This window comes from Oncorhynchus keta, chromosome 14 (assembly GCF_023373465.1).
Source record: "Oncorhynchus keta strain PuntledgeMale-10-30-2019 chromosome 14, Oket_V2, whole genome shotgun sequence".
NCBI classification, from domain to species: domain Eukaryota; kingdom Metazoa; phylum Chordata; class Actinopteri; order Salmoniformes; family Salmonidae; genus Oncorhynchus; species Oncorhynchus keta.
In genome coordinates this window covers 25,797,041-25,822,360 of record NC_068434.1, presented here as the reverse complement: position 1 = coordinate 25,822,360, position 25,320 = coordinate 25,797,041, and the positions used below count along the sequence as shown (strand labels likewise).

The window sequence follows — 25,320 nt, the reverse complement described above, 5'->3', positions numbered from 1 at the left end:
GAAAAGTACACCGTTTTTAAACCTATTTCTACCATCTTTGTTTACATCTGTCTTAACGTTACATACATTTTTCGTAGGCCTACACTTATACTAGGCCACCAGAGAGAATTTGTCATTGTAGAAAGCCAGCATTGACCTATTTTTCTATGCTTTTGTGCATGTTGACACCAACTTAGCATTGAGAAACGATCAAGCTGAAGCACTAATTTTGATTTGATTGATTTTAATTTATCATCAATAACTACTGCCAGAAAAAAATACATTAGAATATGATATTTTCCCTGTGTGTGTGCGCACTCCAAAAACTGAGACCAATTTGTGATGCCTAAAGTGGTAACAAAAAACACAACACACATAGGATCTTATTCAATAATGTATTGGATGATGGTTTCATACATATGTGAATCCAAGACACTTGGTATATTTTTGTCCATTCCTTAACAGCTTCCAATGCCTTGAAACATGAGATGAGATGTTAGCCTTTTGAGCACCTCATCTGTATTAACAGCTTTTAATTACAATAATTTTGACAGGAGAGGTGACGCATATTGTTAAACAACATTTGGAATCCCTTTATGATCAAACCCAAATCTCATAGGTAATTCAGTAAAACAATCACATCTTTGCTTACCCAAGTACTCAACCACTTTACACCTTTTAGTGACAGAGGTCCATGACCATCAAATCACAATCTATCAACAAGGCCAGAAAAATCATGAGGCTTAATTGATATGGGATAAAAAGTCATTTCTAAATGTCTGCTTTTTACTTCGGGATTTGGGATAGAAAATTTCAGAGGGACTTTGTTTAGTCTGGTTTTCATTCAATTCACCATCTTATTCACACATTACTAAACCAGTCTTGTGAATACTACAAAGAGTCAATTCAGTCAGTTGAATATATAACACATTGTGTCTGTCACAAAAATTGCCAATTGCAACATGCATGGTTTCACCAGTGTAAAAAGGGATAAGTGCTGATTCAATGTCAATGCGCCAGAACAATAATACAAAACAGTCTATTCCCCTTAAGTGATCAGTATGAAATTGCATGCAAAATTCAAACAGTTAAATTAGGTTTATGTGAATATGTAAAGGTCCATAAGGGTCTGTGTAAATCAATTCCATTTTCAGCCATTTATTTGTCAATTCTTCTGTGTAAGACGATGAGATCTCATACAAGAAATGTTACTTCTAAGTACTCCCATACACAGTATCACTGATATAGAAAATGAGTTGTAAAAATAAAGGACAGTTCATCATAGATTAATATAGGATATCCAGATTCCCCATTTCATCCTTAGAGGTATACAGTGTCATTCTGAAGTGTCAAGCACATACTGTATCTGCTCAGCAAGTATGGAAGAGTCAGTTCTGTCAGGATGTTAGCAATTTTATACTTTTACCTCTCCCTGTTTGCTTCACAAAAACACACTATATTAAATTACCTAACATTGTCATTGTACCAATGGACTACAAAATAGCCTGCCATTTCTCTCAAAAAACAACCATTAGTTTTCCATGTGCATTCCCATAGTTAAAACTTCCATAATCCCATATAACATATGGCAGAACCATTCTGTCTACTGGTTTCTTCTGTTATTATATTCATTAATTATTGTGTTTACCAGTTATGAAAGCGACTGGTTCAGTAAAGCTTTAAGAAGCAAGACTACCCTGAGAGAAGGTCTAAAACATGGGCAAGCTTTCCAGACCAGAACTGGCTCATATGGGTTTTAGTTAAAGGGATAGTTCCCCCAAATAACAAAATTACATATTGGTTTCCTTACCCTGTAAGCAGTCTACGGACAAAGTTCGGCTGCAATCTATGCTTTGGTTTAGTTTGTTGGATGGGATTTATTTATTTTTAGCATTTTTCTGGCATCATGTCCAAATTATCTGAAAATATCTCAAATTTATTGTGAAGCTCAACAAAAAGTTGTCACGTGCACAACTATAGTGAAATTGCTGCTTATAGATGATTTGAACATGTGCGAAAATGCTAATATCGGTAACATGACTTGAATGGGATTTGTGCCACAAATGCTAAAAGGTTAACATTTGGGAACAGTGCCAAGGGAAATAAAGCCAAAGCATGGATTACTGTCCTTCCTTGTCCGTAGACTGGTTTCCTTACCCTAATTTGGAAGAATGATCCCTTTAATAAATCTGTACACTATATTTCGATATAGGCAGCACATTTTGTTCAAGAACATAAGATATAATTTTCAGTAAATGTGTAATATTTATATATCTATACATATACAATCCAAATCCTCTGAACTAGTTAGACAGTGTTTACTACCAATTTCAACGATACAGTAAAGGCAAAGACTCACTTGTGGACACTAAAAATTACATTTCTTGAATCCTCACAATTATTTAAACTAAGTGCTGTAAGTAGTTCATACAAGGTATTGAAGACCTATTCAAATGGTTGAGTACAAAACAGAAGGAAAATACAGAAGATTATAACGAACTGCAAGCATGACAAAACTAATATATTCAATACAGTAGTGGCCAGAGGCAAGGATAATGAGACAATCAATTCCATTTTGTGTCATAGAATGTACATTCTAACTGAATTCAATGTAGTCAAATGTTGGTCACACTGTATCATGTTCTTTCCATCAGGATTCATTGGCATGCTTTCAGATTGTTATTCCAGTCAGACAGAGCCAAACAGAGGGACTTGTCAGTGCTCTATAGTGCATTATCTCTTTCTACAGTATGTTTCCACCATGTAATCAAACCAGAGTTGTTTGAATGACTCAAGACTGTGCTTGCCCACTGAGCTAAGAACAAGATCGACATGAATGCAGGAGGAACAGCATGAGTCTCTGAAAGGACAGAATTAGGATGGAGAGAAAGGGAGCAGAGGATGAAGCATGCTGTCCTTTGTAATCCAAGAGCAGGGGTTCTCAATGTGGTCTTTAAAGAATGCTCATGTTTGCCTGAGACTCCTCACTAGAAGATTATCAGGTTCCATTGTTGTCTGAGACATCACTCAAACATATCTTAATCCATTTATTCAAAGGTTGGAAGGTCATGAGTGTGAATGACAACGCAATCATGGCATGATCTGCATCAACAAAAACTGAGGTAACCAGGTGTGCATTGGCCCGTTATAGTCTGAAACCAGTGATTTAGAGGACGAGAGCAGTCTGAAATAAATCATGTAAACTGTGCTCATGTGTAGTGAGTTTCATTTACTGCCTAGTAAACCTCAATGATAAAAAATAAATACAAAATACACTAAATAGATTCTACATTTCCTTTCTTATTTTTTGCAGATGTTTTTTTTTTCCTCACAAATTTTTGCTCAAGTATATCACAGGTGACTAACTATAGAGGATAACAGGGTCAGTGAAGTACCATGCTACATCTGGTTCAGAAGGCTATTGCAGACAATTCTACAACATGTACAACCACACTTTATATGTTTCTTACAAATGTTTCAAAACATACAACCTTGAATCCAGGTACATACAAGATGTTGAATATTTAGAGTCTTAAAGGACTATCTCTCAGTCAGTAGTAGAATTTCACGGTACTTGACTTAAACAGTCCCGTCTTACAGACAAAATCTGAAAAATTGCTATTCAAAAGGTAGCAAATTTGGTCAGTCTCTTTTTAAATAATTATAGTGCTTTTGATGGCTTAAGACAGGGGTCTTTTTTAATCTCACCCAGTGGCAATCTACACAACTTCAGTGTACATTTCATGACACCATAGCTGCAAAAGTCTTTACGTCAGAGTCCATTAGGTAAAACAACAGCTAGTGCTGTTACATATATTTCAAAGTAGTATCCATTATCAAAAAAACCTAACACATTTATAAATATTTTTTCTTTTCTAAAAGTCCTCTAAGGGAATTTTTCTGTAAGAGTTTAGCTCTGGTTCCCCCGGTTTTCCGAAAAGGGTTATTTATTTAGTGTGATCAGACAGGGAGCACAGGCGTTGAGGAGCCAGGCTCCACTCCATGTGCTCAGGAAGCTTCTCTTTGAGAGTCTCCCATGTGCGGTGCGATTCAGCAGGACTGAGGAAATGTGGAGGGAGGGAGGGGCCTAAAACTCCCACTCCAGGGTCTCCTCCCGGTTAGCTGCTCTTTCCAGCCTATGGATGATATTGTTGAGGTTGGCCATTTTCTCAGTGCGTCTCTGAACACTCTTGTTGGGCTTGGGGCTCTGGATGGGAGGCAGGGAGTTAGGGTCCAGGCTGTGGTTGGTGCTTGTGGTGGGTGGGTTGGGCAGGGATGGGGAGATGGGTGTAGAGGAAGACGGGACAGGGGAGACGGACATCATGAGGCCGGGTGAGGAGGCAGCGGAGGGGGAGTTGAGGGAGACCTCTAGGCTGCTGCGACAGGGCTCCGATGATGCCTTGAAACTGACTGGGTCTACAAAAGACTTGCTGGAGTTGTCACCCTCGTGCCTGGACTGGCTGGCTCTCTGGGGGCCATCTAGGGAGAGCTCCCCATGGAAGAGCCCCTGAGCCTGGCTACTCATCCCTTCTTCCTGCCTCAGGCTCTGAATATAGTGTGGAGCCAGGTGGGGCTCTTGGCAGCCAACCATCAGGTCCCCGTGCTCCGTTTTCAACTGAGGGAACTGGACGCCCATAGAGAAACACTGGATCTTAGACTGTCCGTTGAAGCCCTCCCTCTCCTCCTCCTCTCCCTCACTGGCCTCCTGTTTGACATGAGGCAGTGATGTGTTGGCGCTGAGGGGGAGGATGGGGTGGGGGGTGCGTCCAGTGGGGTGCAGCAGCCCCCTCTCATCCCCGTCTGAGGTGGGGCTCTGTGTTGCCGAGGGAGAGTAGCTGTGGTGTTCTGCATCCATGTCGTTGTCCTGGAGACCCTCCATGAGGACCTCCCGTCGCATCCTGGACCTGCTTAGAAAAACACAACAATCAAACAAACAGTTGGAAGGAGTCGTGCATTTCATTCATCCAAAACAAGCATTCAAGTATTCTGTCAGTAATTCCATGTACTATATTGATCAAATGTCATTATTCTAGTCCCTCTGGGGGTGAGGATCTGAAGCAATGTCTGACCTATAGTTGTGAAACCAGTTGATGACTGTATTGGTTTTGAGGTTGAGCTGAGAGGCCAGTATCTCAATGGTGTGCTGGGATGGGTATGGCTCCAGGAGATAGGCCTTTCTCAGAGCATCCTTCTCCTCAGCCCCCAGCACCACCCTGGGCTTCTTCACCTGGCTGTAGGGACACAGATCTATGGAGACCAGGGCCGGGCTCACACACTCAGAGCTGGCGCTGGGAGAGTCACTATCTGAGCCGGTACTCAGCAGTCCATACCGCCGCTTCAGATAGGCTGGGAGGACAACAGAGAGAGAAAGAATTAGAGAATTCAATGACGACGCACGGAATAACATGAATCAATACATCACACAGTATAGCTGCTGTACATACATCAATGGGTACACTCAGTGCTCTACTGTATATGAGCAGGTACAGCAAATACACATACTGCTAACCCTGATAACAGAACACCAGATACCATGCTGTAAATAGACCAACCTTTCTTCTCCATTTTCTTCATGTCCCTCAGCTTGTCCACATTGTGCGGGTCGTTGAGCCACAATTGCATGCGGACAAAAGGTTCCCTGCCTTTGAGGCTGAGTTTATGCCAGGGCTTGGGCCTGGAGAGCAGGTCTGACACTGAGCCCTGGGTGAGGCCCAGTATACTCTCCCCAAACAGCCGCTGGCCTAGAACATGCACACAAACAAAAAGGTGTAAACACACACCGTAACACGTTTCCCAAACAGAGCACACAAAGTAGATCTGTTTAAACACTGCTGACTTAGTAGACACATGACATAACTAAGAATAAGAGTTTTTCCTAGTCAGGTGGTCAGACCAAACCACAACACATATCAATAACTCACCAGAACATAGACTCATTTCTAAAAACCCATATCCAGATACACCAACAGACTCACCTAGGTTGTTGTCTGTCAGTACCTCCTTGACTTTCTTGGTGATAGCGTATGTGTCCAACTCTGGGTACATGGCCACCAGCTCCTGGATGCCCAGCGGGGTGTGGGGCTGGTGAAGGGAAAGCAGACTGGGGGTGGACTTCCCTCCCTCTGGGTGGGGGTTCACCAGGCCCTCGGGCTGCTGGTTCTCCTTGCTGCTCTCCAGGGTCAGGCTGACGGGCTCCACCAGCGGGCTGGAGTGGATCTCCTCTGGGCTGGGGGGCGGGGAGGGCGACGACTGGGCCGTCACTGGGCTTTTATCTATGGGCGGAAGTCACAAAACATCAGAGAGTAATATAATCAGTTAGAGAAACAGATAAAGAAGCAAAGAGACCTTCTCCATTCAACTGATTGACCAGAACTTAAATGTATACAAACTATTACTTCTATTAAATAAATGTGTCCATGTTGCAATGTGATATGGAGTGGCCCACCTTGAGAGAGGCTCTGGCTGGGGAGCTGGTTGAGTCCTTGTCCCAGCTGATCCAGCAGCCACAGCTGCATGCGGATAAAGGGTTCCCTGCCTTTCTGGGTCAGCTTGCTCCAGGGTTTGGGCCGAGACAGCATGTCACTCACACTGCCCTGAGACAGACCCAGCACCTGGAGAGGACACCAGAAACAGGATAAGAGTCAGCAAGTAAAATAGAGTAAACAGGAGTAAATAGTAAACAGCTATTTCTAATGTGAATATGAATCTCAAGGTGATAAAGATCTTGGGGAGAAAAGTTTGGCTATTTCATACACTCTTTTGCAAGATGAAAATCAGTTTGAGATGTGACAAAATAGTGACTGGCAAATCAACTTGTCATAAGGTGAATGCACCAATTTGTAAGTCGCTCTGGATAAGAGCGTCTGCTAAATGACTTAAATGTAAATGTAAATGTAACTTCACCACATTACTATTTTAAATGTTGCATATCTACAACCACTAGAGGGCGGTAGCACACAATCTATAAAATTAAATAAAGCTTTTGCTCTGGAATCATCTTTTACTTAAAAAGAAGCCTTGCTAATTACTTAGTTGTATGATGCTACAAGGCATAAAAGAGTCACAGAAAAACAATGCAAACCATTTTAGATGAAGCATGGACAGACAAATCAGGACGAAGTAAGGAAGTTAGTACAGCAAAGTAAAGTGAACAAACCTTTTCACCAAAGATCCTCTGACAGATGCCATTCTTGGCCAGCTTCTCTTTGACCTGTCGGGTGAGTTCGATGGTGTCCACCTCGCGATACATGTACATCTCATACTGCTCCGGTGTCAGGGGCGGCACGGTGGGCTTCAGGGTGCGGGGGATATATGATGGGTAGTAGGCCATGCCACGGCCAGTTGACTCTCCACTCACTGACACGTCTGACTCCATCTTCACCTCCACAGACTGCATCATCCCCGAGCCAGTGTCCTCCTCGGCCGCAGACGCCTCCTCACTGTTGGGCAGACACTCTCCGTTCTCCAACCGGGGAAGGGCCGAGGGGCCCGAGGACGAGGAAGAGGACAGGGAGGGAGACACTGAGGTGAAGGGCTGAGAGCTGCCGCTCCCTACGCCGCCCACCATGCCTATGGGCCCCCGCTCCACAGACCAGTGCTGGTCGAAGTAAGTCCCTGCCTCGCCGATCTCTGACTTGACTTTACGGATGATGTTCTGAACGAAGGCGGCAGGGGAGAGGACACTAAGGGGGGTTTGGGGGCTGCTGATGGGGTTGGCCATGCACATAGTCACCGTGCCCCCCTCCTCCTGTTTGATGAAGGTGGGTAGGGGCAGGCCCTTGGAGGGCTCAGGGAGCCCCAGGCGCTTCACTTGGGGCCCAGCGCTGGTGGCAGAGGCCCTACCACAGACCTCCATCTCCATCAGAGCCTGCTGCTGCGCCTGCATCTCCCTCCTGGCCTGCTCCAGGATGTTCTTGATGGTGTCGTCTGAGCTGCTGTCTGCCCCGTTACTGCTCCTGCCCGAGGGGCTGCCCAGGGACGACTTAATGTCACCTGCAGAGCGCACACACAGAGTCACAACACACCTCTATGAATACATACTCCACACCAACTTCAAAAACTTAAACTGCCATCAAAACCAATTGCTGTCAAAATGTATACACCAAAATAATGATAATCGAAATGTCACCTGACCGAGCACAGTTGAATAAAGAGTAGATGTATAACCTGTTCCAGACCCATCTCCTCTCTGGGACTGGATCTCCTTCTTGGCCTGCTCCAAGATATTCTTGATGGCGTCGTCTGACCCAGTTTCAGGAGTTCGGATGCGAGGAGTGATGCTCCCTGCCACAGAGAGGGTAACAGAGAGAGAGAAAGGGGGTGAGTGGGATGGCTGATCAGAGAGCAGTTACAAGGCGTTGCTTTTGACTGGTAGATCAATGGCTGCCTTTGAGATCTTGGCATCTGAGGTTGCAGTATACGGCAAGTTCAACTTTCAAAAGCTCTGAAATCTGGGGAGAAAACAAAGTTTAAAAGTAACACAACAAACATGGGAGAGGAAGCCATGAAGAAGTTTGAGGCGCAGGCCAATGAGATTAAAAGGTTGAACCGCAGAGAGGTCCAGAAACTACACCACCAGCCTTTCAAAACACACCACATGAGAGACGAGTGGGCAATGCTGCTCTATCCCTCAGCACTAATAAAATCCTGAAATGAAATCACTGCTACCGCAATAAATCTGCAGACAACATTCCGTTTTAGCACATTAAATGCTTTTGAATGAATGCCTGCAATTCTTTCAGTTTAGAAAGTGAGTTTTCATGGCTGGACACTGTGATCATGTCCAGTATTTCCTGACACACCCAGTGATCTGCTGTTATATCTGTGGTTCAGGATAACCACTGTCCAGTCCACTCACCTCTCTGTCGGACCTGGATGGTTCTGAGGGCCAGAATGTTCTGCTCATCAGACAGGAACTGTTTCATCTTGATGAAGGGCTCCTTGCCTTTCACTGTCAGCTTCCTCCAGGGCTTGGGCCGGGCCAGGATCTCACTGACCGAGCCCTGTGATAGGCCCAGCACGTAGTGACCAAACACACGCTGGCCAATGTTGTGCTTCAGCAGCTGCTCTTTGATCTGGAAGGCAATATCTGCTGTCTCCAACTGGTCATCATCGCCTGCAGTGGAGCTCCCACTCTCTGATTGGTCGCTGGGCAGGCCAGCCTCAATGCCCCCAGTTCCTGCAGGTCCCTGATTGGTTGACATTAGGGCGGCTTTGGCTGCGTACAGGACGGTGGGGAAGGCCATGATGGGGCTGCCGGCTTCCTTCTTGAAAAGTGGGGAGCAGAGAAGCTGCTTGTGGAGGACGTGGTCCACAGACAGCCTGCCCCCTGAGCAGGGGGACACAGAAAAGGGGCGGGGGAGGTCGTAGCTAGAGGAGGAGACTTCCATGGTGGGAGGACCAGGGCTGGCCGAGGTACGCACATCCACCTGGGAGACTGAGAAGAAGGACCCTGTGGGCCTGCCCCCCTCTCTGCCTGACTCCTCCGATTGGTCCTCATCTGTAGACACAGACACACTCAGTTTGACAGCACTTTCACAGCCACTGGGGTTAAAGCTGCATAGAACCAACACAGACACTACGTGAAGCTTACATACACTGTGTAGTCTCGGGTCTATAAACTACAAAACAGCTTTCAAGAACTATAATTAGATGTCAAATACATACCAGCTGACTTGGAAGGCGAGTCGAGACTGACTCCCTGATCTACAAATAACCTTTGCATCAAAAATAACTACTGCATATGATTTTGTAGATCAGTCAGTCACAATTTACCCATGATACATCACGGTTTTGATGCTCTCGAACGTGGCCATAGACACTGTTGCCTCACCATTGTTGTGTAAGACTCTGGCCTTATCCATCAGGTATTTGTGAGAGGGAAGAAAGGCCTCTTTGTCCAGCAAAAGAGCCTCTGCAGCCTTGGCAGATTCCTGGTGACACATACACACACAGGCTGTTAACCGATGTATCAATTATAGTGGCTGTAGATATCTTTACAATGGATGCTGCTCACTAAGGCATTCGATGGCCCTGCTGTACTTTTCCTTCCTTGACCGCAGTGGAACATTAAGAGGAAAACAAAAGTATATTTTGAAACAAACTACTCTGTTTAATACTGGGCTATGAACAACAACGCAATACACAGCAGACCGTTAGTAAATATCTCACCTGGGATGAGCTACCATTCGCTGAGGCCAACTTCATTACCTTCAGGATACTACAAGAGGGAGAAAAAAAACAGTATGAATGTTATAGTGTTCCTGTATATAAGACGGTGTAAAACATTTAGTAGTCTCTTATCAAGCACTGTGGGTCACCTGAGATCTGTTTTAATCTCGTCATAGTCCATCTGGGATTGCAGTTTAGTTTCTAATCTCTGAAACAGTCAAAGAGAGGAAGCATATTTCACAAAACTCCACTAACAAGAAGGTACCTCTTGCCATTTGAGTGTGTGCAATAGAACATACCTCAATAGCTTCTGTTTTATAGGCCAGCTGGTGTTCCAGCGATATGATCTGATTGGCTGAGGTGTCCTGGACTTCCTGTAGTGAGAACTGCAGTCTCTGTACGTTCTCCAACAGCCTGAGGATCTCACGGTCTTTAGCAATCAGCTTAGCCTCCAACTTGGATGACAACACGCCACCTTTCTCATCCCTCTCCTAAGGGGAAGAAAGGCAGGGTGTGAGAGAAAGAAAGTCAAAGAGAGTAAAAGACGCTGCAGGGTAAGTTCATGAAAAGGTGAAAATTCTAATATTCTGCCATCCAGAATTCCCACACTTAAAAGATCCATGACGTGAAGCTTGACTTGGCTCCCTGTCAATGAATTTGAAGGGGAAGAAATCGAGGAACACATTGATCTAAAGAGGAAGTGGATGTGGTCTTGTTTTACCCCACTAGTGCCCTCTGGTGGATTATAGCTGCCTGGGGTGGTGCTCCGGGCACTGGCCAGCTGCTCCTTTAGCCTTTCCACCTGTCTCTGGGCCATCTCCGCTTTCTACAACCAAACATCACAGAATAACAACTCACACAACAAAACACTGACACAACCAATCTGTCAGTCACTCAGCAGATATACAGCTGAACTGGTCCTGAAGAGAATAGAAACACAAATCTGAGGACAGACCCTCAGCAAAAAAATAAATAGGAGAGGGGTTGAGACAACACCCGCCAGCAGAAGTGTGCATCTACCACTCCATTTTGCTGAGAGGACTGTTTAGTCAGCGCACTTTCTTCCCAAACTGTTTACCTGCTCTGTCACACTCGGGCTGCTAATTAATGATTCATTTTGAGAACATTTATCTAAGAGCTGCTGGCGGAGAAAGAGGGTAGGATTGAGAGCAAATGACAGAGCGAGCAAGCGAGAGAGAGAGCGAGAAGGAAATAGAGGAACAGGAGAAAGAGAGAGAGAGAGAGAGAGAGAGAAGAGAAATCACTAGGAAGGAAAGATAGCAATCAAGGCAATGAGGTAAGTAAGAGCCCCAGCTCATGGCACTCCGACATCAATCGCGCTCGGCAGTCTCTCCTGTCCTCTACTGAGTGTTGCCGTGGTGCCGTGGAGCACCCACAGACGGGGGCCAGGTTTTTCTGTCTCTAATCACAGGGGCTCAGGGAGTGGGAGGCAGGGGAGGAGGCGGCATGGGGGCTGCAGGATGCAGGGTGTCTAATTAAAACAGGAGGCTTGATTACAGGAGTGATTACCTTAACGAATGAGCATCTCAATCAGAGGGCTGCCTACAGGACGGCAGGTCTCACTCACCTGGTTCGCCGTCTCAAGGTTCATCATGATCACGCTGACCTCCTCTACCCTGGAACACACACAGAACCAGCCAGTGGGTTACTGAGAGGGCCATCTCATAGTCTTCACACAACATCAAGAAAGCATCCGTCCTCACATAGCGCCCTGGACTGCCTGTCTGACCCCGACTCAGAGTTCTTTGGAGATTGCATCCCAACATGCCTCCATACATCTAACAATCAGAAGTCTAATTTAAATAGCAGCTCAGCCAGATTATTCATGAGGTTTGTTTGAAGTTCAACAGTTTCTTTTTAGACACATGGGACTTGATTTTCAAAAGGTGGAGAAAAATGAATTAATGAGGATTGTGAGATTGATTAAAATATGCACATAGATTTCTGGAATTTTTCAGGACAAAGAAACCCCTTTCCGTTTCACCAAATGTGTTTTTGAGAGGAAATCAGAGATCTTGTTCACTATCAAACAAACTCTTTTCAAACCAACCATGTTCTTCCTCACCTCCGTCTGCCCCCACAGTGCCCTTCATCTCACTGCTGGTTATTATGGGCTTGCTTTAGGAAGATGAATGACACAAACAACTTAACTCATCACCCATTCTGAATAGTCACAAAGCATTGCTTTCCAACATTTTGTGTGGTTAACAACAGTTAGAACCCCAAATTCAAGACCTTTAAAATGCCCAATCACCCAATATTTAGCCATATTAATTAGTAGTAGTGTTGTGCTGGTGTACAGTCCAAGACTCATAGGACTCTGGGCAGTGTCCAGGCCACGCCAATAAGCCTATGATAGATGGGACCACACTGACAGAAAAAGGAGAGGTGTCACATAGATTTAATGAACTTGTGCAGCATGGAAAAATGCTTTATATTGATTACCTGTTCAGATACTCAAAATCAGCCAAAGTAGCCAAATTACCCTAATTATCAACACCAAGGAAAAAGTCAGTGAGAGTAAGAAGAGGTAAAGTTGGAATCACAGAGCCATGGGGATGAGTCCTGAAAGAGATATAGTGGTGATTATGGGCCAGGGGGTTGTGTATTTAGTATTCCTATTAGACTACTGCAGTCAGTTGAGGACAACACCCACTCATATGTCAACCCCTATAGGATGTATAACTCATTACCTATTCATTAACTACAAACCCAGCCATTCACAAATGAAGCACTGGCCCGGTGGCCCAAGCACCAACACACAACCATCCTTCCTCTTCCTCACAGGGAGCTAAAGAGCTGTCACTGTGAACAGCTGCTGAACATGAGAGGGGAGTCAAATGGAAAATGTTTCAAATCCAGCAGAATGGATGGCGGTGGGTCTGGAAACTCCAGTTCAATTGCACCATGGATTAAGTCTGGGAGAAAATCCATTAGCACCGGCTCACTGTGCTCTGTCCGCAGCACTACGCAAACAAAGGATTGTTTACTTTTAATGTGTATCGACATCCTTCATACAACTTCAGATTCATTTCAACTGTTGAGCTGGATGCATAGCGCTCACAGATCCAGGACAAGGTAGAATATTTCTGGAGCAATATTTAAATGGAGCCATCCTTCTTGAGGCTCTGGCTGCAGACAGAGGAGGCCAACACAGAGTCTCCCATCCATAGACCTGCATTAGTCGGTGAGTCACACCACGGTAACGTCCAAAATGGTTCCCTATATCAGGGATCATCAACTACATTCAGTAGAGGGACGATTGTTTTTCTTAAGCGGATGGTCGTGGGGGGCAGAACAATTTGTAAATAATTCGTACACTACAAATTGACCGCAAGAAGCCCAAACAGATATCATATTTGAAAAACATAATAATTTCAAACCTTGCTTACATTTGTATAATCATGTCTCTTCAAACCTAAAATCACCTAGAGCTCATTTCCTGGTATAAATAATAAAAACACCTGTGGGATGCCAGTTGGGGAACCCTGCCCTATAATGTGCACTACCTGCCTAGGGCTCTGGGCAAAAGTAGTGAACTATAAGGAAATAGGGTGCCATTTCAGATGCAACCTAGGTCTGTTTTTACAATGGCATTCTAAGGGTTCAGACTGAATATGGGTACAGTACATTACAGTGGGGGAGTGACCATGTGTTGATTCGGGTAGAGCAAGCATGGCTAAAGAGAGAAGGCTGAGCATAGTGGCTGCTGCCAACACACTGTCATTGACACTGACCCAACTCCAGCCATTTTAATAATGGGAATTGATGGGAATTATGTAAATATATCACTAGCCACTTTAAACAATGCTACCTTATATAATGTTACTTACCCTACATTATTCATCTCATATGCATATGTATATACTGTACTCTACATCATCGACTGCATCCTTATGTAACACATGTATCACTAGCCACTTTAACTATGCCACTTTGTTTACTTTGTCTACACACTCATCTCATATGTATATACTGTACTCGATACCATCTACTGTATGCTGCTCTGTACCATCACTCATTCATATATCCTTATGTACATATTCCTTATCCCCTTACACTGTGTATAAGACAGTAGTTTTGGAATTGTTAGTTAGATTACTTGTTGGTTATCACTGCATTGTCGGAACTAGAAGCACAAGCATTTCGCTACACTCGCATTTTAACATCTGCTAACCATGTGTATGTGACAAATAAAATTTGATTTGATTTGATTTATGCATAGGTGGGCTGAGTAGGGACATGCAGTAGTGTAGATGGATAGACCATGAGAAAAGTGAAGGATTGCAATGGACATGTTAGAGAAGCAGCAGAGAGGACAGTATGGACATGTTAGAGAAGCAGCAGAGGACAGTATGGACATGTTAGAGAAGCATCAGAGAGGACAGTATGGACATGTTAGAGAAGCATCAGAGGACAGTATGGACATGTTAGAGAAGCAGCAGAGAGGACAGTATGGACATGTTAGAGAAGCAGCAGAGAGGACAGTATGGACATGTTAGAGAAGCAGCAGAGAGGACAGTATGGACATGTTAGAGAAGCAGCAGAGAGGACAGTATGGACATGTTAGAGAAGCAGCAGAGGACAGTATGGACATGTTAGAGAAGCACCAGAGGACAGTATGGACATGTTAGAGAAGCAGCAGAGAGGACAGTATGGACATGTTAGGGAAGCAGCTGAGGACATTATGGACATGTTATAGAAACACCAGAGGACTGTATGGACATGTTAGAGAAGCAGCAGAGAGGACAGTATGGACATGTTAGAGAAGCAGCAGAGGACAGTATGGACATGTTAGAGAAGCACCAGAGGACAGTGTGGACATGTTAGAGAAGCACCAGAGGACAGTGTGGACATGTTAGAGAAGCAGCAGAGGACAGTATGGACATGTTAGAGAAGCAGCAGAGGACAGTATGGACATGTTAGAGAAGCAGCAGAGGACAGTATGGACATGTTAGAGAAGCACCAGAGGACAGTATGGACATGTTAGAGAAGCAGCAGAGGACAGTATGGACATGTTAGAGAAGCACCAGAGGACTGTATGGACATGTTAGAGAAGCAGCAGAGAGGACAGTATGGACATGTTAGAGAAGCAGCAGAGAGGACAGTATGGACATGTTAGAGAAGCAGCAGAGAGGACAGTATGGACATGTTAGAGAAGCAGCAGAGAGGACAGTATGGACATGTTAGAGAAGCACCAGAGGACAGTATGGACATGTTAGAGAAGCAGCAGAGGACACAGTATGGACATGTTAGAGAAGCAGCAGAGAGGACAGTATGGACATGTTAGAGAAGCAGCAGAGGGGACAGTATGGACATGTTAGAGAAGCAGCAGAGAGGACAGTATGGACATGTTAGAGAAGCAGCAGAGAGGACAGTATGGACATGTTAGAGAAGCAGCAGAGAGGACAGTATGGACATGTTAGAGAAGCAGCAGAGAGGACAGTATGGACATGTTAGAGAAGCAGCAGAGAGGACAGTATGGACATGTTAGAGAAGCAGCAGAGAGGACAGTATGGACATGTTAGAGAAGCAGCAGAGAGGACAGTATGGACATGTTAGAGAAGCAGCAGAGAGGACAGTATGGACATGTTAGAGAAGCAACAGAGGACACAGTATGGACATGTTAGAGAAGCAGCAGAGGACACAGTATGGACATGTTAGAGAAGCAGCAGAGGACAGTATGGACATGTTAGAGAAGCAGCAGAGAGGACAGTATGGACATGTTAGAGAAGCAGCAGAGGACAGTATGGGCATGTTAGAGAAGCACCAGAGGACAGTATGGACATGTTAGAGAAGCAGCAGAGGGGACAGTATGGACATGTTAGAGAAGCAGCAGAGGGGACAGTATGGACATGTTAGAGAAGCAGCAGAGAGGACAGTATGGACATGTTAGAGAAGCAGCAGAGAGGACAGTATGGACATGTTAGAGAAGCAGCAGAGAGGACAGTATGGACATGTTAGAGAAGCAGCAGAGGACAGTATGGACATGTTAGAGAAGCAGCAGAGAGGACAGTATGGACATGTTAGAGAAGCAGCAGAGAGGACAGTATGGACATGTTAGAGAAGCAGCAGAGAGGACAGTATGGACATGTTAGAGAAGCAGCAGAGAGGACAGTATGGACATGTTAGAGAAGCAGCAGAGAGGACAGTATGGACATGTTAGAGAAGCAGCAGAGGACAGTATGGACATGTTAGAGAAGCAGCAGAGAGGACAGTATGGGCATGTTAGAGAAGCAGCAGAGGACACAGTATGGACATGTTAGAGAAGCAGCAGAGGACACAGTATGGACATGTTAGAGAAGCAGCAGAGGACACAGTATGGACATGTTAGAGAAGCAGCAGAGGACACAGTATGGACATGTTAGAGAAGCAGCAGAGGACAGTATGGACATGTTAGAGAAGCAGCAGAGAGGACAGTATGGACATGTTAGAGAAGCAGCAGAGAGGACAGTATGGACATGTTAGAGAAGCAGCAGAGAGGACAGTATGGACATGTTAGAGAAGCAGCAGAGAGGACAGTATGGACATGTTAGAGAAGCAGCAGAGGACAGTATGGACATGTTAGAGAAGCAGCAGAGGACAGTATGGACATGTTAGAGAAGCAGCAGAGAGGACAGTATGGACATGTTAGAGAAGCAGCAGAGAGGACAGTATGGACATGTTAGAGAAGCAGCAGAAAGGACAGTATGGACATGTTAGAGAAGCAGCAGAGAGGACAGTATGGACATGTTAGAGAAGCAGCAGAGAGGACAGTATGGACATGTTAGAGAAGCAGCAGAGGACAGTATGGACATATTAGAGAAGCAGCAGAGGACACAGTATGGACATGTTAGAGAAGCAGCAGAGAGGACAGTATGGACATGTTAGAGAAGCAGCAGAGAGGACAGTATGGACATGTTAGAGAAGCAGCAGAGAGGACAGTATGGACATGTTAGAGAAGCAGCAGAGAGGACAGTATGGGCATGTTAGAGAAGCAGCAGAGGACACAGTATGGACATGTTAGAGAAGCAGCAGAGGACACAGTATGGACATGTTAGAGAAGCAGCAGAGGACACAGTATGGACATATTAGAGAAGCAGCAGAGGACACAGTATGGACATGTTAGAGAAGCAGCAGAGGACAGTACGGACATGTTAGAGAAGCAGCAGAGAGAACAGTATGGACATGTTAGAGAAGCAGCAGAGGACACAGTATGGACATGTTAGAGAAGCAGCAGAGGACAGTATGGACATGTTAGAGAAGCAGCAGACGACAGTATGGACATGTTAGAGAAGCAGCAGAGAGGACTGTATGGACATGTTAGAGAAGCAGCAGAGAGGACTGTATGGACATAGAGTAGAGAGACAGCCAGGCTCTTACTTGTTGGCCTTCTCCTGGTCGTATTTACACCGCAGGTCCAGCAGGTCTGTCTGGGCTGTGCTCAGAGCTAGAAAGATAAAGGAAGGCCATTAGTCATGATGTCCTTTCGCCTCACAGTGTCCAGAAAGGACCATCGGACAAAAATACTCACATGAACGCAGCACTTTGATCCTCTCCTCGGCCTCACCCAGTCTGTCGGCCAGAGTGGTATCTGCGTCTTCGGCCTTCCTATGAGGAAGACACAATGTCTAAGATGACCAAACTTTCATAGACTCTCAGGAATACCGCACACAATACTGCATTTCATTCTGTTTACATCTAGGTCTATTTTCTTTGTACAGTATGACTGATGAGGGCTGTTCTAATTTGAGTCTGTATTATACACATCATACACAGGGGTTATTATACACAGAGGATATTATACACAGGGGTGTGAAGGAGGCGAGGACCAGGCCTGTGTTTCTCACCCCTCTGTCTGACTCTGGATCTGCTGAGGTGAGCATGTGGCCCTGAAGGCCTGTTTGCTTTTGGGAGTCATCACACAGGCGGTGCGGCTCGATGCCTCCACAGCTCCTGATGCTGCTGCTGGGCTGTCCTCTGTGTCGTCTGTGGAGAAGAGAAGGATAGGAGAGGGAGAGGAGTACAGATGAGAGCTGTAGTCATCTGAAGTGAGGGGCCACAGAGAGAGTGCATGGAACAGAGACATCCTTGTGCACTTGGGTTGGAAACGATTCAGGGAACAGAACAGAAAACCGGAAAATAACACAATTTTTCAAGGACCAGAATCAGGAACAAAAGTGATCGATACCCTTCTGGAACAGAACCGTTATTTTAAAAGCATGGGAACAGGTTAATAATGTTATTTTTTACAAACGTGATTTTTTTCCCAGTCACACAACAAATAATACGCAACAGAGCACCTATGCAAATCCCTCACTCTGTCACTCAGAAACGTATTCAAGTGTCTGCCTGTCAGCTGAAAATCTTTGCCAGTGTGTGTGTAGACTACCTGCTCCGCCAAAGCATAGTCTACTATAGCCTATTGACTAGCGTGATTCAGAAATTAGAGAGAGATTTTGAATAAGAGAAGAATGGATTCACTTTTTCAATGCGAGTTAAGGATACTATAGTTATTACGTTTCACATTGGATTTATTAATAACAAAAAGGTAAGATGTCGGGGAACAGTGAAACGAACATTTAAAAAAATCTGTTCAGAACAAAACCATTTTAAAATCATTTCTGTTTTACTGCCCTGCTTGTGTGGCTTATAGTGTGTTTTTGCACAACAAAATCACTTTCTATATGGTTTTATCTGAAAATAAATACTTTACAACTTTGAACACACAAGCAGCAGTGAACTGGGCCTGTGCCCATTCTGGGGTGAGTGCTGTGGCAATGGCACTGACCTGGCTTGTTAAGGCACTCCAGGTGTCTCCTCCAGTGCCTGCTGACCTCCCTGACCAGGGCCTCACTGTCTGGGGCCGAACTCTGCAGCTGCTGCAGCCTCTCCTCCAGAGTGTGTGTGGCCTCCAGCACAGGAGCTGGGTCTGAGAGCAAAAATAATAATAATAATAATAATATATGCCATTTAGCAGACGCTTTTATCCAAAGCGACTTACAGTCATGTGTGCATACATTCTACGTATGGGTGGTCCCGGGAATCGAACCCACTACCCTGGCGTTACAAGCGCCATGCTCTACCAACTGAGCTACAGAAGGACCACACGATGGAGAGGAATTTGCTATTATTCTATGAACCATTCCACACAAAACAGCCACTCACAAATAAAGAGAATTCAAAAGCTTGTACAGTGCATTCGGAAAGTACTCAGACCCATTTACTTTTTCCACATTTTGTTAAGTTACAACCTTATTTTTAAAATAATGTTGTTGTTTTTTCCTCAATATACACACAATGCCCCATAATGACAAAGCAAAAACAGGTTTTTAGAAATTGTTGCAAATATATTACAAATAAAAAAATGGAAATATTACATTTACATAAGTATTCAGACCCGTTACTCAGTACTTTGTTGAAGAACCTTTGGCAGAGATTACAGCCTCAGGTCTTCTTAAGTATGATGCTATAAGCTTGGCACACCTTTACTTAGGGAGTTTGTCCCATTATCCTATCAAGTTGTCAGGTTGGATGGGTAGCATTGCTGTACAGCTATTTTCAGGTCTTTCCAGGGATGTTCGATCGATCGGGTTCAAGTCTGCCTGGGCCATGGAAGGACATTGAGACTTGTCCCAAAGCCACTTCTGCGTAGTCTTGGCTGTGTGCTTCGGTTTGTTGTCCTGTTGGAAGGTGAACCTTCATCCCAGTCCGAGGTCCGTTCCCACAATCCTGACTAGTCTCCCAGTGCCTGCCTCTGAAAAACATCCCCACAACATGATGCTGCCACCACCATGCTTCACCGTAGAGATGGTGCCAGGTTTCCTCCAGACGTGACGCTTGGTATTATTGTGTTGTGGTTATGACTACAGACCCGTAGCACTCACGTCCGTAGCCATGAAGTGCTTTGAAATGTTGGTAATGGCTCACATCAACACCATTATCCCAGAAACCCTAGACCCACTCCAATTTGCATACCGCCCAAACAGATCCACAGATGACACAATCTCTATTGCACTCCACAATGCCCTCTCCCACCTGGACAAAAGGAACAGTTATGTGAGAATGCTATTCATTGACTACAGCTCAGCGTTCAAAACCATAGTACCCTCAAAGCACATCACTAAGCTAAGGATCCTGGGACTAAACACCTCTCTCTGCCACTGGATCCTGGACTTCCTGACGGGCCACCCCCAGGTGGTGAGGGTAGGTAGCAACACATCTGCCACGCTGATCCTCAACACTGGAGCCCCTCAGGGGTGCATGCTCAGTCCCCTCCTGTACTCCCTGTTCACCCACGACTGCATGGCCAGGCACGACTCCAACACCATCATTAAGTTTGCAGACGACAACAGTGGACAACAGCCTGATCACCGACAACGACGAGACAGCCTATAGGGAGGTCAGAGACCTGGCCGGATGGTGCCAGAATAACAACCTATTCTTCAACGTAACCAAGACTAAGGAGATGATTGTGGACTACAGGAAAAAAGAGGACCGAGCACGCCCCCATTCTCATCGACGGGGCTGTAGTGGAGCAGGTTGAGAGCTTCAAGTTCCTTGGTGTCCACATCAACAACAAAACTAGAATGGTCCAAACACACCAAGACAGTTGTGAGGAGGGCACGACAAAGCCTATTCCCCCTCTGGAAACTAAAAAGATTTGGCATGGGTCCTCAGATCCTCAAAAAGTTCTATAGCTGCAACATCGAGAGCATCCTGGTTGCATCACTGCCTGGTACGGCAATTGCTCGGCCTCTGACCGCAAAGCACTACAGAGGGTAGTGCGTACGGCCCAGTACATCACTGGGGCTAAGCTGCCTGCCATCCAGGACCTCTACACCAGATGGTGTAAGAGGAAGGCCCTAAAAATTGTCAAAGACCCCAGCCACCCCAGTCATAGACGGATCTCTCTACTACCGCATGGCAAGCGGTACCGGAGTGCCAAGTCTAGGACAAAAAGGCTTCTCAACAGTTTTTACCCCCAAGCCATAAGACTCCCGAACAGGTAATCAAATGGCTACCCATACTCTTTGCATTGTGTGCCCCCCAACCCCTTTTCTTTTACGCTGCTGCTACTCTCCGTTTATCATATACCATAATTTGCAAATAAATTCATGAAAAATCCTACAATGTGATTTTCTGGATTTCTTTTCTCATTTTGTCTGTCATAGTTGAAGTGTACCTATGATGACAATTACAGGCCTCTCATCTTTTTACGTGGGAGAACTTGCACAATTGGTGGCTGACTAAATACTTTTTTGCCCCACTGTATGTAAATAAGGTATTATTTTGATATCATTTGTTTTTATTCTAAAAACCTGTTTTCGCTTTGTGATTATGGGGTATTGTGTGTAGATTGATGAACATTTTCTATTTAATCCATTTTAGAATAAGGCTGTAACGTAACAAAATGTGCAAGTCAAGGGGTCTGAATACTTTCTGAACGCGCTGTACATCTGAACAGAATGTAAAAACGGTCAAGTACAAAGTTCAACACTTCCGTAAAGTGAATTTCATTGCAGTCTATTTCATCAAATATAATGAGATATCACAATTATCCTGGTTCTGCTGTCAAAATACTTATCCTATTATTCAACTTGTGTCAGGATCTTTAAAATGTAACTTTTTAAACAGCCTACTATCCCAAATCCTGCATGAGACAGTACAGGACAGTGCATCATATGCGCTCCTTCACAGCAGTATCAACAGTAGGAGACAGAATCCCACTGAGAAATTGTTCCCAAGAGTGTCTCTGGAATTCACTCAAATGAGATGCCTTTGAAAATCTCACAGGCTGGGCCTAATGACATGAATAGACTAAACTACTGAGATCAAATTCAATGGAGAGCATCACCTAAATGTATAAATTCATTAAAAAGTAAACCGCATAGATTGCAGTAGAATATGACACGCACTTTAGTCCCGAGTATACACCTAAACAAAGTGTGGAAAAAGTCTGCTCCTGAAACGAACAGAGAAAAAAAAGAAGCTGGATTCTTTAGCACAACAGAGGAGCTGCTTTGCAATGCATGTGCAGCAGAGCTGGGCCCCATGGGGCCAACTAGGAGTCTGTTTCTCTGCTAACAAGTCTCCTCTGTATCATTTGATCATTTAAATTATTATGCCAGGAATTCTCAGGAGGCGACTCGGCACTCCACTTCACAGGGCTGTTTTTAATCTTCCCTTCCCTTTCTTCCCCTCCCGAAAAGTTCAACAGCTCTGAGAGAGAGAGCTGCTCCTGTTGTGTACCTGCATGCCGCACACCAAAGGAGGTGACTTCTAGTGCCAAAGCACAGAGAGAGAGGCCCAGGGGAGCTGTCTGACAAGGAGGAAGGGAGGATGTAGAGACACACACCAGCCCTTTAAAACTCCAAAAGAGAAGGGGAAATCGCTGCTTTGCTGCACAAACTTTTCTCCCGCAGCTTTCATCCGTTCGTCTTTCTGCTGCTGTGTGGATCACAATCATATCCTTTTATAGCATGGGCACAGACAGAACTGACTTTTCAGAGAGCCTAACCACAGACGTTTACACTTCAACAGACACCACTGAGACAAGACAGCCAAGACTAAACAGGCCACAGAAACACAACAGTCAAACGTACAAACACTTATCAGGGACGCACAAGTATAAATAAGCAAATTGTTGAAAGACTTCCACAGCCACTTGACATATCTGAAGTTTCATCAGAAACACTTGGTCAGAGATAACCGATTGAACCATTTTTCCCCAGGACCGTTTACAGTAAAATTAGCCTCCTGCGTGTCTATGTTCACTGTTACACCAACACTGGAGATATTGCATCAGTCACATGGGACATCACACTGTAGAGAAAAGCTCTTCTTAGACAAACAGGATGACTTAAAACAGTGCTATTCACATCGACCCACTGTCACAGAAATCCCTTCATCAGCCTCTTTTCCATATATCCTTTTAACCTTCCCTGATCAAAACGCAGAGATTACGGTAGGCTCTCATACCTGGACAAGCAGGGATTATCAATCAGTGGCTAAATCCAATTTAAAGTGACGGTAGATAAACTACATGGCCAAAAGTATGTGGACACCTGCTCGTCGAACATTTCATTCCAAAACCATGGACATTAATATGGAGTTGGTCCCCCCCTTTGCTGCTACAACAGACTCCACTCTTCTGGGAATACTTTCCACTCGATGTTGGAACATTGCTGCAGGGACTTGCTTCCATTCAGCCACAAGAGCGTTAGTGAGGTTGGGTACTGATGTTGGGCGATTAGGCCTGGCTCGCAGATGGCGTTCCAATTCATCCCAAAGGTGTTCGATAGCGTTGAGGTCAGGGCTCTGTAGGCCAGTCAAGTTCTTCCACACTGATCTCGACAAACCATTTCTGTATGGACCTTGCTTTGTGCACCGGGGGCATTTTCATGCTGAAACAGTAAAGGGCCTTCCCCAAACTGTTGCCACAAATTGTCAAGAATGTAATTGTATGCTGTAGCATTAAGATATCCCTTCACTGGAACTAAGGGGCCTAGCCCGAAACATAGCCCCAGACCATTATTCCTCATCCACCAAACTTTACAGTGGGCACTATGCAGGTAGCGTACTCCTAACCCAGATTCGTCTGTCGGACTGCCAGATGGTGAAGTGTGATTCATCACTCCAAAGAACACGTTTCCACTGATCCAGAGTTCAATGGAGGCGAGCTTTACACCACTCTTAGGCTTGTGTGTGGCTGCTCAGCCATGGAAACCCATTTCATGAAATTCCCAGTTAACAATTATTTTGCTGACCACTCCACAGCACTCAAATACAACACAGGAGCAGCTTCAGCAGCAGGTTCATCCTGTCTAAACCACAGAGGTTTAGACGGTCAGGGCTCCGGGCAGCCGAGCGGAAATGGAGGAAAACTCGCCTCCCTGCGGACCTGGCATCCTTTCACTCCCTCCTCTCTACATTTTCCTCCTCTGTCTCTGCTGCTAAAGCCACTTTCTACCACTCTAAATTCCAAGCATCTGCCTCTAACCCTAGGAAGCTCTTTGCCACCTTCTCCTCCCTCCTGAATCCTCCTCCCCCTCCCCCCTCCTCCCTCTCTGCAGATGACTTCGTCAACCATTTTGAAAAGAAGGTCGACGACATCCGATCCTCGTTTGCTAAGTCAAACGACACCGCTGGTTCTGCTACCCTGTGCTCTGACCTCTTTCTCCCCTCTCTCTCCAGATGAAATCTCGCGTCTTGTGACGGCCGGCCGCCCAACAACCTGCCCGCTTGACCCTATGCCCTCCTCTCTTCTCCAGACCATTTCCGGAGACCTTCTCCCTTACCTCACCTCGCTCATCAACTCATCCCTGACCGCTGGCTACGTCCCTTCCGTCTTCAAGAGAGCGAGAGTTGCACCCCTTCTGAAAAAACCTACACTCGATCCCTCCGATGTCAACAACTACAGACCAGTATCCCTTCTTTCTTTTCTCTCCAAAACTCTTGAACGTGCCGTCCTTGGCCAGCTCTCCCGCTATCTCTCTCAGAATGACCTCCTTGATCCAAATCAGTCAGGTTTCAAGACTAGTCATTCAACTGAGACTGCTCTTCTCTGTATCACGGAGGCGCTCCGCACTGCTAAAGCTAACTCTCCTCTGCTCTCATCCTTCTAGACCTATCGGCTGCCTTCGATACTGTGAACCATCAGATCCTCCTCTCCACCCTCTCCGAGTTGGGCATCTCCGGCGCGGCCCACGCTTGGATTGCGTCCTACCTGACAGGTCGCTCCTACCAGGTGGCGTGGCGAGAATCTGTCTCCTCACCACGCGCTCTCACCACTGGTATCCCCCAGGGCTCTGTTCTAGGCCCTCTCCTATTCTCGCTATACACCAAGTCACTTGGCTCTGTCATAACCTCACATGGTCTCTCCTATCATTGCTATGCAGACGACACACAATTAATCTTCTCCTTTCCCCCTTCTGATGACCAGGTGGCGAATCGCATCTCTGCATGTCTGGCAGACATATCAGTGTGGATAACGGATCACCACCTCAAGCTGAACCTCGGCAAGACGGAGCTGCTCTTCCTCCCGGGGAAGGACTGCCCGTTCCATGATCTCGCCATCACGGTTGACAACTCCATTGTGTCCTCCTCCCAGAGCGCTAAGAACCTTGGCGTGATCCTGGACAACACCCTGTCGTTCTCAACTAACATCAA

General features: G+C 45.4%; 1 protein-coding gene across 2 annotated transcripts in view; it reads right to left on the bottom strand.

The window, feature by feature from the left end:
• Nucleotides 1-360: 360 nt before the first annotated feature.
• The window catches only part of LOC118393082 (homeobox protein cut-like 2), a 133,055-nt gene continuing 108,095 nt past the window's right edge, over nucleotides 361-25,320 (bottom strand). The window contains exons 5-22 of one of the 2 annotated variants that reach the window (XM_052461405.1): nucleotides 18,941-19,081; nucleotides 18,000-18,138; nucleotides 17,684-17,760; nucleotides 17,533-17,599; nucleotides 11,738-11,786; nucleotides 10,871-10,975; nucleotides 10,449-10,640; nucleotides 10,299-10,357; nucleotides 10,150-10,198; nucleotides 9,812-9,911; nucleotides 8,837-9,478; nucleotides 8,146-8,262; nucleotides 7,136-7,971; nucleotides 6,425-6,590; nucleotides 5,955-6,251; nucleotides 5,532-5,720; nucleotides 5,049-5,325; nucleotides 361-4,886 (exon numbers count right to left, since the gene is read on the bottom strand). In XM_052461405.1, coding sequence (XP_052317365.1) covers nucleotides 4,067-4,886; nucleotides 5,049-5,325; nucleotides 5,532-5,720; nucleotides 5,955-6,251; nucleotides 6,425-6,590; nucleotides 7,136-7,971; nucleotides 8,146-8,262; nucleotides 8,837-9,478; nucleotides 9,812-9,911; nucleotides 10,150-10,198; nucleotides 10,299-10,357; nucleotides 10,449-10,640; nucleotides 10,871-10,975; nucleotides 11,738-11,786; nucleotides 17,533-17,599; nucleotides 17,684-17,760; nucleotides 18,000-18,138; nucleotides 18,941-19,081 — 4,322 coding nt within the window. In that variant the 3' untranslated portion in view covers nucleotides 361-4,066. The remainder of the gene's footprint in view (nucleotides 4,887-5,048; nucleotides 5,326-5,531; nucleotides 5,721-5,954; nucleotides 6,252-6,424; nucleotides 6,591-7,135; nucleotides 7,972-8,145; nucleotides 8,263-8,836; nucleotides 9,479-9,811; nucleotides 9,912-10,149; nucleotides 10,199-10,298; nucleotides 10,358-10,448; nucleotides 10,641-10,870; nucleotides 10,976-11,737; nucleotides 11,787-17,532; nucleotides 17,600-17,683; nucleotides 17,761-17,999; nucleotides 18,139-18,940; nucleotides 19,082-25,320) is intronic. The other variant, XM_052461406.1, reaches the window with a different exon arrangement.